Raw genomic sequence first — 15046 nt, 5'->3', positions numbered from 1 at the left:
TGCATGCACAAATCTTTAATCACACACCAAGAAATCTTAAAGTCCTATCATTCTTGAAAAGTCAATTTTAGCTTATATCACGTTCTCATAGAACAATGCTCACTTAATCACACTTTCAAACACGAATTGTCATCATAGCAATGCACTTTCCTTCTTTCTTTTGGTATATTCACGAAAGACTTAGAAAGGATTTTCTTACCGGGACAGTTGATTTACTTAGCTTATTATCACAGATCCTGAGAGATACTTCCTTGCTTGATTCTAGCTTTCTCCTTTTGGTCACACCAGTACGATAGAATCCTGGTTTATCGTAATGGCTCGACCGGTTCGAGAACACAAGGCTTTTTCCTCTATATTGACGATCCTTCAGGCTTTCTAGGCAATCCTTGCCTTTCCTTACGTCCTTTACTATTATTGAATGAGGAATTAGGAATCTGGATATGAACAAAAGCCTAAAAGTTAAGTGAAAAACCAGAGAGCTCCCCTGTTCCTTCAGCCCTGTTCTAACTCCCTGCAATCTTCTTTCTTCTTCCCGCCAAAAACCGGTTCACGTTGGCTTTGTTAACACAGCATAACAACTAGCGCCCAAAATGTACTACTCTGGCAGATTAAATTCAGAGTTACCATGCACAGTTTACATAATATATACATACTCTACAAGGAAATAGTACAGGATAAACAACTAAGAACTATTAGAATATATAATTATTTTATAACTATGGAATAAACAACAGTAAGTAATTAATTCACTATTTATCTGATGAGCAAACTTAGCTCAGGGAATGATAGATTATGTTAAATCCTGAATGAAGTATTAATAATTTATAATTCTCTTCATTCAGAATTTAACACTGTGACAATTGATGTGAAATCAAAAGCCTCTATATACATGTAGACTAGTCATAAAATGCTTCACATGGAAACTTTTAATTTGTGTAAGCAAAGGATTAAAACAAGATAATTTGTCATTTATAATGTACTTTATAACACAGCACTAAAGCTTTCTATAACTATTTGATCCAGAGTATTTGCTATATAGTAAAGTTATAGAGCATTTTTCTACTTGTATACAGGAAATGTAATTTCTGCAGTGATTTAATCTTGGTATCTTTCTGAATCTGGTTCTCACTGTTGAGACCTCAAAGGTCAAGACTGGTCTGGGTAGTGATCTGTCACATAATGCATAGCATACACATCCAAAAAGTGCATTGCATTCTAGGATGCTGAGGCATTTGAGTTAACAGCCTCTATATACAAGTACACTACTTGCAACATCCTGATAAATTGCTCATTATGTGTGTCATTGTTAAATCTTACCATTACCGCATAGCAGAAAAACTTCCTTAAATTTACATTGGCCCGATTAGCTAATCTCCCCCACACACACACTCATAATTCTTTCCAAGAATGATCTTAAATCCATCTAGTTGCATGATTATCATTTTTAAAATGTATATTACATTTAACTTTATACAAGTGGTGTATCATTATACTTGTATCAATATACCATATTATTACTATATTTTGGATCTGATCTAGTTATACTTTCCAGTCCAGAAAAATAACTCAACAAGACATTATATACCTGTTTGCATTGTTGAACAAATGCACATTAATTACTTTCAGGAGATTAAGCTGCATGTAAAGTTTACCCTTTGCATCTCATAATGTAAAGCCCACTTCTTTCAACTTGTACAAGTAGGTCGCAATTAGTGTTGATAATGAATCCCATGAAGTGATCATGCTATTTGAACTTATAAATATAGGTCGCAATTAGTGTTGATAATGAATCCCATGAAGTGATCATGCTATTTGAACTTATAAATATATGTGAAATATGGTAATTGATTCCAGCTTAACAGAAATGACAGTGAAACAGTTTGAACATAAGTTTTTATATATATATTATGAAATATTACAGTAAAGGATAAAAAGAATATACTTAATTTAAATTTTTTGTTAAAAATGGTTAGTGTAGTGATAGAGAGAGGGGAAAAAAAAATCAAAATATCATTCCTGAAGGTAAGCTTTCACTGACATAAACATTTTGTCTTTGAAATATTTTAGCAGCATAAACTGAACTGTTTTTACTTTCTTAGAAATGAAAGTTCTGGAAGGCATCCTTTTCCAGAATAAACTGGAAATATATTTTATACATTAAATATTTGTCGATCAGTGTATCTCCACCACTGGACGCCTCACCAGTAATTTTAACATTATGCAGCTGAACTCAATTTTTAAATCAAACCAACCAACCAACACACTGCATTACATGTTTCTTCTACTTCATAATTTTTTTTTTCACTCTCTTATAAACAAATTTAAAGCTTTTGTCTGAATGGCTGTTTTGCTAAAGGGAATACATTGCTGATTGCAATCCTGAATCCATATAGTTAAGATGCTCTATTTCTATCATTGTAACAGTTCTATTCCTTTCAGATGTTTGCAAACCACAAAAAAACTGATATAACATGCTTGAATGTCTTTCCATATAAATTTAAAAGAACAAATTTTTTTTTTCTTTGTTTTGATTACATGGTGCTTTAAAAATCATCTCTAATTAGCATCAAACTTGCAAGAATTAAATCAGGCCCACTGTCAAAGTTTTTTGAAATTTCTAGAGCTTTACTCTCATGCTGTCTCAAACTAGATTTGCAGTGACTAATAAAGTTAAATATTTATTTCAGAATAGTACATTTTAATTTGATAGCAAGATATACTTTCTAACTTTCTATAGCCTAAATGAAGTTAATAAAAATAACTTACTGATAAAAAAAAAAAAAAAAAAGGATTTGAAGCTGTTAGTGTAGAAGCCAAATAATCATCTATTAACAGTTCAGCTAAAAGCAGTCATAATTCCTTGTAGGAAGAAGAGGAGGAGGAAGAAGAGGAGGAAGAGGAGGAGGAGGAAGAAGAGGATAAAGAGAACAAAGAGAATGTTGAAGAAGTGGATGAGGTATTCCTCCTGGAACGCAAAAGGAATCATAGTCTCAAATATAAACGCAGCTTCTTTGTGCGGATGGTGTCAGATCCAAAACTTTACAATCCAAAAATCATTCGAGCTATGTCTTTTACTGGTAGCAGAAGACATACAAGTGATCCAGTATCTGATAGTGAAGTTGGTGTTATTACTCCAGTCCTCTAGTTTACCCAATACGATCATTAACAAGCATTGTGAACTGTAATATATTGTCTTCAAAATTTATTATTGTGTTAAATTGGGAATGTTAATACTACTTGAAATTTATTATCAAGTAGTGTTTCTTTGCAATAAGTTATTTATTCTTTTTGTCCAAATATTTTAATCTTCCAACAGAAATGATACCATTGAGTTGAATATATTGTTGTATAATAAAATAGTTAGCCATAAATGTATACAAAGTATAAGCGAAATCTGTTGGATCTGAGGCAGTTATATTTTTAAAGCACTGTAAAGTTGTAACTGAACTATACTGGTCATCAGAAAGGAACAAATATTATAAATCTCTTACTTAAATCGTAATGTTTTTGTAATCTGTGCAGTCAAAACTTTTTTTTTTCACTTCTGAAATGATGACCAAGTAAGTTAGATTATATTTTTTCTGCTTATTTCAAGGAACTAATTTTTCCACAACATTGCAATGTATAAATTATTTTAACTTTTATTTTATAAGCAAGCAGATTTTCATCTCTTGAAAATTTATGTACATAGTCATATTATTGCTCTTTGAGTTGTATTTTATTCTAGAAAATTATATTCTTGTTTATATGCATTTTTAGGTGTTTTTGTTTATTGTACTGGATAAGATTTTAAGTGCTTTCACCCTGTCAGTTACATCTTGATAGAAATAAATGCAATAAAGTTTCGATCAATACAATACAGCACTGGGCCCATATATATTGCATTTTTAAATGCAATCCACCATTTGTTATAATAATACAAAAGAAGGTTTATATGAATAATCATATTATTGTTATTCTTAAAATCACATTCCTTTCTTTGGGCAAATATAATATAATGGTTTGAAGTAAATACCCAAAGAACGGATCCTTTTTCACCTCTAATAATTATTCTGGAGTGGAATGATATTTTTTTGGTAAATATAATTAATTCTATCCTACTGAAACAACAGATGGTTAGGTTCTAGGATGTCTATCTTTGAAAATTTAATCAAGAGGAGCAAATAAATTTGCAGTAAATCATTCCAATTCAGAGCAAAAAATTTCACTCTCAGATTAATGCTCCATCTGAAAAATGCAGATATATATATATATATATATTTTAAAAATCTGACAACATGCACTACTTATTTATTCTCTATAAATAAGTTTTTTTTTTCCATTTTGTATTTCAGTAAATGTAAATTATCAGTATTTGTTTTCCTTGTTAACAGTAACAGATAAAACAAAAGACTGCATTTTTTTTTTCACTATCACAATTCTTAAATAATCCTGAACAGTCAATAAATAAATATAAATTATTAAATTGTATAGGTGTGTGTTTTGTTTTTCAGACAGAGCATGATTTCTTTCTAGTGAATTTTTTTGCTCCAACTCAGAAATATATCTTCAGAGAAACAAATCAATCGTTGCTATCCATATAGATAAAAAAAAAAAAAAAAAAAAAAAAAAAAATCATAACAAAAAAAAATCCTATCCAAGATTATTAATTTGTGCAGTTAGAAAAAAGGAAATTCAATTTGAATTGTTCCAAGAGGAACATTTTGTTTTCGTTCAAAACCATTTCAATCCCTAGTCTTGAAGGTCTGTCAAGTGCAGGCATTTAAAACTGTTTTAATATTGTTTGTCTTGGTTGCTTGATGTAATGTTTATAGGATTTTTGTTTCTAACTAACAATGTAGAAAACAATGTAAACAAAATTGTCAATTATATTAGAAACATGCTCATTCCTCAGATTCTCAAAGTGCTTTGAAAATGTGAGGCATGAGCACGTTAATACTCTGAACTTCAATGTTTTGTTTTACTGTTAAAATGGAATTGGTCCATGTTTAAGCCAATATTACAACAATTCTTTGAAATCATTTATTTTGATGCATTGCAATATTGCTTATCCAATAATTAATTAGAACCAAAATTTCTTTTACTTTATATATACCAGTATATAAAATAACTATTAATATATTCCCATTACATTAAATTAATGTAATTCATTAGTTTATAGATTGTTTCTAGGTTGATAATGAAATGGGTTTGAGGAATTTTTTGCTACTTGCATGCCAAGATTTCATCAACACATAACATGAAAACCAGTTAAGACTCAATAAATAACTTGGACCTCTTTAAAACTGGCCAGACTTAAAAGCACTGTAGTTCCAACCATAAATAGAAAGTTGCTGAGAAAGGAAATGGAAGACCTAATTGAGGTAAGGAGGGTGAATAGAGTAATTAAGACTTGGGAGGCTAATGGTGCAAAGCAAGTGAGTGTAGACAAGGTCTTGGGAAAGGAAAATCATAAAAGAAAGGAAGGCGAGATAAAGAGAAAATGACAGTACAGGATCAAGATAATACATGTGAAATTGCAAACAAATGACACATATTTCTTATTTTTAAATCGCTATCGTATAAAAAAATATCGCTCTACAGCTGCAATCACCTCTTGATTCAAAGAAAAATGCTGACCAGCGAGGAAGAGTTTGTTTTGGGAAGAGATAGAAGTCAGAGGGAGCCAAATCTGGGGAATAGGGTGAATGTTCCAACAATTCATAGTGCAGATCCCTTAATTTTCCCATTGCCAAAACATCTTTGTGGGCAGTGCATTGTTCTGATGAAAGATGATTTTTTTACTTCTGCAAACCAGGTCTTTTCTCACAAATTTTTTCATCTAGTCTAGTTAACAGACCGGAATAATATTCCCTGGTTATTGTTTTACCCTTTTCAAGATAATAAACAAAATGCCTTTAGCATCTCAAAACACCGATGCCATGACCTTGTTTTCTTTGGCTCTGAACAACCAGCTTCTGACTGCTGTTTGGATTCTGTGTGTAATGGTGAATCCAAGTCTCATCCATAGTAATAAATTGACACACAAAATCAGTTTTATTCTTGTTAAAACACTCCAAGCACTGTTCAGAGATTTTCATGCTAGTGCGTGTTTGATCAGTGCGGCACCCATCTTGCATAAAGCATTTGCAATTCTTCATGCAAAATATATCCTACACGTTCTTTTGAAATGCCTATAGTCTCATCAATTTCACACACTTTGACTCGCTGATCATCTAATACCATATCGTGCACTTGATCAATGATTTCTGGTGGTGTTACACTTTTTGGACGTACTTCACATGGATCATCTTCAAGGCTGGTAAGGCCATGTTTAAACTTGGCAGCTGATTTCTTAATTGACAATTAAGAAAGAAATATAGACCATAGATCACTATAGTGCTGCCATCTATAGCTGAGGCCAAGAACTTTTCAGACTGCCCTTGTATGTACTGCATAATACTTTGTGGATAAGAGGGTGGCTGCTGAAGAGATAAAAAAGTGATATATGGAAGAGAAGACTCCAGGAGAAAACAGGTGACTAGTGTGCTGCAAAGTTCAGTGCTAGGACCACTACTGTTTCATACATAAATGAAATATGAAAAAAACATTGTTTGCTGATTATGCAAAATTAACTGGAGTAATGGTTAAGATGTGGAGAACTTGCAGAATGATTTAATTAAGCTATCAATTTAATGTGGAGTAATGTCAAGTTATGCATTTGGGATAAATTGATTAGCTGTGTATGACATTGTATGTATGGTGGTAGAGAGAGTTGAAGTTTAGAGGACTTACTTTTATGGTAGCTCATAAGATTTCTTGATTATTGAATACACTAAAACGTATAGATAAGGAAGTTGTTCCTCTTTATCAGGCCTTGATATGTCCACTCCTGGATTACTGTACTCAAGTCTGGTCACCTGGGTTTCTTGGGATAAGGAAAGGGTGAAGAGAATTCAGATGCAAGCAACCAAAATGGTGAGTGTTCTGTGGAATGTTCCCTATGAGGATAAATTGAGAGGTGTGTGGGCTGTAGAAGTTGGTTGATAGAAGAAAAAAGAGGGGATATGACAGAAACATTTAAGTTACTTAAAGGGTTTTACAGGACTGATGCAGGGGAAATGTTTCAGCAGAACCTCTTGGTACAGAACAAGAGGTCATCACTGGTAGATGTGTAAAGATGAGGTTAGTAGAGTTGACTGAATGGAGTGAGTTGCCAGTGTCAGTTGTGAGCACTCTTGGATAATGCATTCAAGGAGAGGTATGGTAGACTATGCAGCTAGTTTAGGTCTCCTGTGATGAGTCTTTGGACTTTGTGGAGATACTTGTAAAATAATATTGCATGTCATATATAGAAATTAACAAAAGTTAATTTTTATATATATATATATATATATATATATATATAAAATGCACACCTAATGTATAACACGCACGCCTAACATTTTCATCACTCCTTTTGCTGTATAGATAACGCACATGCGCTAACTAGCGGTAGAGTTAGGAAGTACAGACAGAGGATGAATGAATTCTTTAAAAGCACATGCGTTGCTAATAGCAGTGATTGATTATTTTTTTAATTCAAAATTTTACAATTTTCACATTATTGGGGAGCACTGTGACATGACTTTTTGTGTGACCCAAAAGACAACTTGTGTGGGCTGCATAGTTCTCTTGTAACTAGTTGAAGTTACAAGAAAATTGTTGAAGAGAAATAATTTTCAAAGAAAGACTATTCCAAAAGTTGATTCCAAAGATATTATTGTTACTGCTAAAGTTTGGATAAATTCTGAGGCTATGAAATTTTGGTTGGAGAATGTGTGGCAAAAGAGAAAAATTGAATTTTTCAACTAAAAATCTTTGTTAGTGTTGGATTCGTGTAGGGCACACACGACAGCAGAAGTCGAAACAATTGTAAGTATTCCAAATTGGCTGTCGTTGAAGCTGAAGAAATACCAAACAAGATTTTTAACGCAATTGATTCTTCCAATATTGAGTCTGAAGAATTTTTTTGGATTTGAATAGTGTAATGTTCAATTTTACACTATTTAGTTTTGTTATTAAATTAAATTAGTTTTGTTATTAAAACATTACACTATTTAGTTTTGTTATTACATTTGATTTACCTCTCATACCTTTCAAATGTATACCGCGCATGTTCATTTTTAACGAATTTAGACATTTTTTTTTGTATAGATAATGCACGCGTTATCTATCGAAAAATACAATACGGTATATATATATATTTGTGCCTACAATGCAGAAAGTTTATTTTTCACTAGGTTAGACTATGATAAATTTAGTTTAATCCTTTATCCCAGTGAGAGCAAACAAAGTTTGCGCCTGAAAATATCTTCAGGACTGAAGAGTGTTGTACTATCTTACCTGGGTAAGTTGTTGGTAGCTTGCTCCACCTTTGCTAGAGTTGCCTGGTGTTGTACTACTTACCCAGGTAAGATAGTACAAAACTATATTCAGTCCTGAAGATATTTTCAGGCGCAAACTTTGTTTGCTCTCACTGGGATAAAGGATTAAACTAAATTTATTATTGTGCCTACAATGTTTATTCTTTCAGCCTGAGCACTATAGACTTTAAGCACAGCATATGCGCATCACATGATTAAGACTCAAATTTTATTAAGAAGCATATTTTCATTTTACATTAAAAATATCCTGAAAATATCTTCAGGACTGAATATAGTGTTGTACTATCTTACCTGGGTAAGTTGTTGGTAGCTTGCTCCACCTTTGCTAGAGTTGCCTGGTGTTGTACTACTTACCCAGGTAAGATAGTACAACACTATATTCAGTCCTGAAGATATTTTCAGGCGCAAACTTTGTTTGCTCTCACTGGGATAAAGGATTAAACTAAATTTATTATTGTGCTTACAATGTTTATTCTTTCAGCCTGAGCACTATAGACTTTAAGCACAGCATATGTGCATCACATGGTTAAGACTCAAATTTTATTAAGAAGCATATTTTCATTTTACATTTAAAAATTATCTTAACGTATCAAGTTCAGAAAGCATAAGCAGATAAAAATTAAATATACGAAAGAAATGAGAAGTTCGGGAATTTTTCAAAGCGGCAACAAACTCAGTAGCTGAATGCAGCAAACGTTCAAAAGTATTAAGGAGAGAAATACCTAAATCACAAAAACATTCAGGAAATAAATATGACATTAGTTTGCAGAGTGACGCTGGGAGAAGAAGAAAAAAAAATCGTGCTCAATTATTATTACGACCTCCATGGACTCATCAAGCGAGGGCACACGCACCACAACTCTGTCTCTATCACCAACTCCATCTATCGCCGACCGCCACTAGTATTTTCACAGACAATCGCAAACATCCATGGCAGGAGTCGAACCTGCAGCCTTTTGACTGGAGAGCAGATACGCTAACCACTTAGCCAGCAATTACGGTTGTGAAATATTTTTATCTTTGGTCTTCAACTGTTCCTTATTTTCTGTATGTATATATATATATATATATATATCTTTTGATGAAAATGAACTTTGAGCATAGCCTTGGTGATGAAGAATTCAAAGTTGACAAATTTGAATTAGCAAATGTGATTCATTTAAATGAAAATAATCAAAACATTTAATTTTGCCAAATGGCTAGCATATCCATCCACTCTCCAACCAACAAGCGATTTGAATCATACCCTAGGCACAGATGTTTATGATTTTCCTTAAGTGAATTTCAGTGAGAAGTATGAACACCACACTATTTATGGGAGGCCTGAAGGAGCTTAAAAGTTTTGTTTGGTCTCTAGAGCAGATATATCACACACAGTAATATGAACTTATTCTCCCTGTTACCATCCAGTACAGGACTAGTTTCTGTAGTACTGCTGGAGTGGAGATTGTGTTGGTTATTCTGGCCAACATACATGTACCAGCCAGTGAAATAGAAACCTTCATGCACATATATATGCAAAATACTTGGTCATGTATATCAGTACATGCTCTGTGCAATTATTTAAAGAATGCTGCCTGTCAGTAAGTGTCAACAGCATTGAACACAATGGGGAAAAACAAAGTATCTTTTGGAGAACATAATATAGTAAATCTGTTTACCAAGAACAAACTATTACAACTATTACAAGATCTCTTCCCAACATACACAGTGGATCATCTCTTTAAACACTGCATCAATAGCACATTTTTCAAATTCAAAGATGAATATTTTGCACAGAATGAAGGAGACTACCAATGGTCTCCTCTTTCTCTTGTTAGCAAACCTATTCATGGAATAGTTTGGAGAAAAAGTCTTTCAGTATCAATTAACATAACCGAAGATTTGGAGAAGACATTTTCATCATCTAGTCTGGTACTATTATCCAATTAGAAGATTACTTAACCTATCTCAACAATCTTCATCAAAGTCACCATTAAATTAGAGACAACCACTTGACTATTTTTTGATACACTAGTTGAGGTTTTTGAACAAAACACACTAGACTTCTCTGCAGTGGTGGCGGGTGAAAATTTTAAGTGGGGGTGCTGCATATACAATAAAATAAAAAACTTTTTTCCCCCCTAATCAGTAAAGATAATTTATCATCATCAAATTCATTCCTGCCATGTACCCTCAAAGGGTGTACAGGATATGATAGTACTACATGAAAAAAAATTACATCGTTACTAACTTCCTATCTACAATTTTCCTCCAAATCAGTCTGTTACCTGTCAAGACTCCAACATTATCAGATCTTATATTTCTATCGTCTAAGGCACTTTGTATCGTATCAACCCACCTATATCTTGGTCTTCCTCTGGGTCGTGGAAGACCAACTTGGCAGAGAACACTTGTTTTGCTAATCTTTCTTCGCCCATTCTGTTTAAGTGACCATACCACCTAAGATTAGCTCTGCTAACGCATTCCTGGATGTTGACAATGTCAAGTTCTTTCCTAATATCCTCGTTTTTAATATGATATTGCCATTGATGCAATCTGTTCACGCCTATAATCTTTCTCAGGACTCTCATATCTGCAGTCTCTAGTCAAGTGTTTTACTTCTGAACAGCTCTCAGATCCATAAGTTAAACCTGGTTTGAATACTGTCTTGTATACAGCTAATTTAGTGTTCCGACTAATTTCTCTTGTTCCATTTGAATTTATTCAATTCACTTCCCACCAGGCTAGCTTTCCTGATTCTGTTGTCTATTTCTATATTTAGTTTACCATCTTCAGTAAAAATCGAGCCTAAGTGGCTGAAATGTTTTACTTGTTCCACAGGTTCTCCATTCACAACACAGTTGATATTTTCAATGATTTTGCCTATTTTCATACCATATCTATTACAACAGTTATTCAATTTAGTCAGAGAATCTTGCAGACTTGTAGTGGATGTAGAAGTATGACATCATCCACATAAAGCAAAGAGCTGACATTAACATCTCCAATTTTGATATCATATTTAATGCCACTTTCCTTCATAAAGTGATCCATATAGATAATAACAGAGGGGATAATGTACATCCTTGTCTCACACCAGATTTAACATTAAACCATCTTCCTGTACTTCAATTCTAACTGCTGACTTACAACTCAAAGACTAAGTATTGCTTGATATAATGCCCCATTGACATCATATAACTTTAGCGTATTGAATAGCTTCTCTCTTGGCACCTTGTCATATGCCTTTTCCAAATCGACAAAACTTAAATACTGATCTCTGTTATATTCCCATGCTTTCTCGACTATTTGTCATAAAGTGAAGATCTGATCCTGACAGCCTCTATTTGGCCTGAATCCGGCTTGTTCTTCACCAAGCTTTTCTTCCACAATTCTTCTCAACCGTTTCTCAAGTATACTTTAATAGATCTTGCCAGGAACACTCAGTAGGGAAATACTTCTGTAATTCTCACATTCAGTTTTATATTTCCCATTTTATATATATGGATACTATGAGAGCTGTACTCCAATCATTGGGAATTCGTCCCTCTGTCCAGGCTTTCTGAACTATGCAGTGCAACCACTGTAAGATTCTTATACCACCATACTTCAGCATTTCTGGTTGAATATCATCTACTCCTGCCTTTCCACATTTCAAGCATGGATATGTGTTCCTGGCTGCATGCCTGGTCAGTGTTTTTTACCACTGTGCTGTCATCACTGTTTCATTTAGCAGTTTTTCAAAGTAATTACTCCATGCTTCAAGGATATCTTTTTCTCCTGTTTTCATGTCACCTGTATCATCTCTAACTCCTTTTACAGCACTCTTTCCTCCATTCCTAAGCTTCAACAACCTCCAGCATATTTTCCTGCCACCTTGATATTTATTTTCTATATTCTTGCCAGTTCTCCCATGACTTGTTGAGCAATTTTTACAGAGTTTAGCATTCTTACATTTGTCTCTGTATTCTCTAAGAGCACAAGCTGACTTATTTGACAGGAACTTTTGATATGCTTTCTTCTTTCCTTCACTGCCACTTTAACTTCCTGTGTCCACCAGGGAGTTCTGATTTTTTTTATCCTTGCAGACAACCTCACCACATGCCTCTGGCAGAATCAATCGGTGTTTTCTTCGGAGTTTGCCACTGAATCTCCAAGGTTTGATTCCTGTTCTCAAACTCTTCAATTTTTTCTTCAATAATCTTAGTGTATTTTAGTCTACAGTTCACATCTGAGAGCTGCTCAACTTTTATAACATGTAAGAGAGTTTAAAAATTAAACTTTCTTGCATGTTATTCTTTTCAATATGAAATTCAATTTTATCCTGCTCAAGACTAAATAGTGATCACATCCAATTTCAAATCCTCTGTACACTCTGGTGTCCTTCACCAAGGAGAAAACATGACTATCAACAATAACATAGTCAATGAGACTTTTCTTATTCCTTGCCTCTTCTCTCCATGTGAATTTGTGCACATTTTTATGTTGGAACATGGTGTTAGTAATAACCAGTCCATGTCCTGAGCAGAAATCCAACAGATATTTGCCATTATTATTAGCTTTGCTCTTTTCTCCAAATTTTCCCAAAATATTTTTGTATGTCTGACAATCATTTCCTACTCTGCTATTTAGATCCCCAACAAGGACCAACTTTTCCTTTTTCATTGTGTCAGTTGCTTCTGCTAAAGTCTCAAAAAATTCCTCCACTTCTACCTTAGTAGAACCTTCTGTGGGACCATAGGCACAAATAAGTCTCATTGTCCAGTTCCCCATTCTCATATTTGCCCACATTCAAGATTAGCCTCATATTTTGTGTTGAATACTATAGCTACTCCTTTTCCTTGATTGTCATTGCTTGAATATAACATTTTGTATTTATTGCTCAGAAAAATCTCACCAGTTTGTCTTTTTTGTTTCAGTCATCCCTATTATGTCTATCTGGTACTTATCTAATTCCTCAGCTAGCTCCATTTCTTTGCCATTCAGGCTTCTTATGTTGATAGTACCGATCTTTAACTCTGGTGATGTTGAGTTGGGGTTTGTTCCAGTAGCTAGCTTTTCGCTGTTCGCCCTGGTTCCCTGGCGAAAACAACGGGGGCCTTGTTTAACTGGGCGACGCCCCAGCCAGCATGAAATTTTATGATGTTGTACCATCATTCTTTATTTTGGTTTAACCAATGAGAATACATTATGGTTGGCTAAATCCCAAATTGCCAGCCCATCCTCATTCGTTCAGTATCCAAGTAGATACCCAAGAGGGTGCACCACGAGAACGTGAGGATTGGACATTAGGTCAGAAGCCCTGGTCAGTTCTCCACATTCCTTTAAAGGCTATGTGGAGGTCTCCTCTCAGTTATACAGCTTTGACCCTTAAGCACCCCGTAACAAATTTATTAATAAATATATTTACATATTAAAAATTGCTTTATTAAAAATATTTCATCCTCACCCCAAACAAGTTTTGTATCAATAGCAATGTCAAGTGCAAACGAATATCGACGTTAGATCGCTGTGCATTTGTTTCGTGTAATGATAATTGAAAAAATATTCTTTTCATATTTTCAACAGTGACACTTGTCATAATTCAGCCTTGTATCTATAAAAAATATTTTAACAAAATAAAATAAGATTTACAAAAAAAATAGTTCACCATGAACGTGCCAATAATAAACGTTTCATATCTCACAGAAATAACAAGCTCAAGCAACAGTGTATCTAATGACGTAACGTGCAACGACAAAGCAAACAAATAGTGGCATTAGATCGCAGTGTATTTGTTTCATGTAACGATAACTTGAAAAATATTTTCATATTTTCAACAGTGACACTTCATAATTCAGCCTTGTATCGATAATGTTATTTTAACAAAATAAAATAAGATTGACAAAAAATAGCTCACCACGCACCAATAATAAACGTTTCATATCTCACAGAAATAAGGCATGTAAACATACTATAAATACACTGCTGCTTGAGCAGTTACAGTTGGGAATGACGTAACTTCAATGACAAGCGCAAACTATCAGCGTTAGATCGCAGTGCATTTGTTTCATGATCTAAAGCGTTAATCGAACAATTCCAATTAACTATTCAATCAATGTCAAAACATAAGCTGTAACCTTTAATATGCTGTATTGCATATATGTATAATGTAAGCATTATTATTTATAAACAAATTTTAATTTTTTCCTTTGGGGTGTCGCAGTGCTTATGGCCGGGTCACCACTGCTTCTCAGTCTATAGTTCCTGAGTTCAGTCCTACCAAAAAATGGATAAAACAGAATATAAAAAAAAAAAGACACTTCAACCTCTAAAACAAAGCTTCTAGCAAATAAGTTGGCAGATGTCCTAAAAGAATATAGAGGAAAATGTAAGAGGTAAACAAAAGTCATGGGAAGATGTCAGTAAGTTACATAAGGAAATATGTTGCTACTCACGACAGGTAAATTGCAAACCTGTAGTACAGTACATTTTGTACTGGGGGAGGGGGGGAGAACTAAGAATTTATTTTTTATATTTTTATCAATTATATACACTTTTTTCTTAGTCCAAAAATTCTGCCCTAGAGACCAAACATGGAACTTTTTTCAAGCCACTTCATGCCTCCAATTAGTGTGGTTCGGTGGTCTTGCGCATCTATATAATTCATCTCCTACCTA

The 15046-nt window shown here is 33.7% G+C and overlaps 1 protein-coding gene across 1 annotated transcript in view; it reads left to right on the top strand.

The window, feature by feature from the left end:
• The window catches only part of LOC150105334 (tyrosine decarboxylase-like), a 311867-nt gene extending 308722 nt beyond the window's left edge, over window positions 1-3145 (top strand). The window contains exon 15 of the mRNA XM_090393931.1: window positions 2930-3145. Within this exon, the coding sequence (XP_090250057.1) occupies window positions 2930-3145 (216 nt within the window). The remainder of the gene's footprint in view (window positions 1-2929) is intronic.
• Window positions 3146-15046: the final 11901 nt, after the last annotated feature.

The sequence above is a fragment of the Typopeltis vanoorti genome, chromosome 6 (genome assembly GCF_054136105.1).
Source record: "Typopeltis vanoorti isolate ZY-2024b chromosome 6, IOZ_Tvanoo_1.0, whole genome shotgun sequence".
NCBI classification, from domain to species: domain Eukaryota; kingdom Metazoa; phylum Arthropoda; class Arachnida; order Uropygi; family Thelyphonidae; genus Typopeltis; species Typopeltis vanoorti.
The sequence above is the reverse complement of the archived record's forward strand: the minus strand, read 5'-3'. Positions and strand labels throughout refer to the sequence as shown.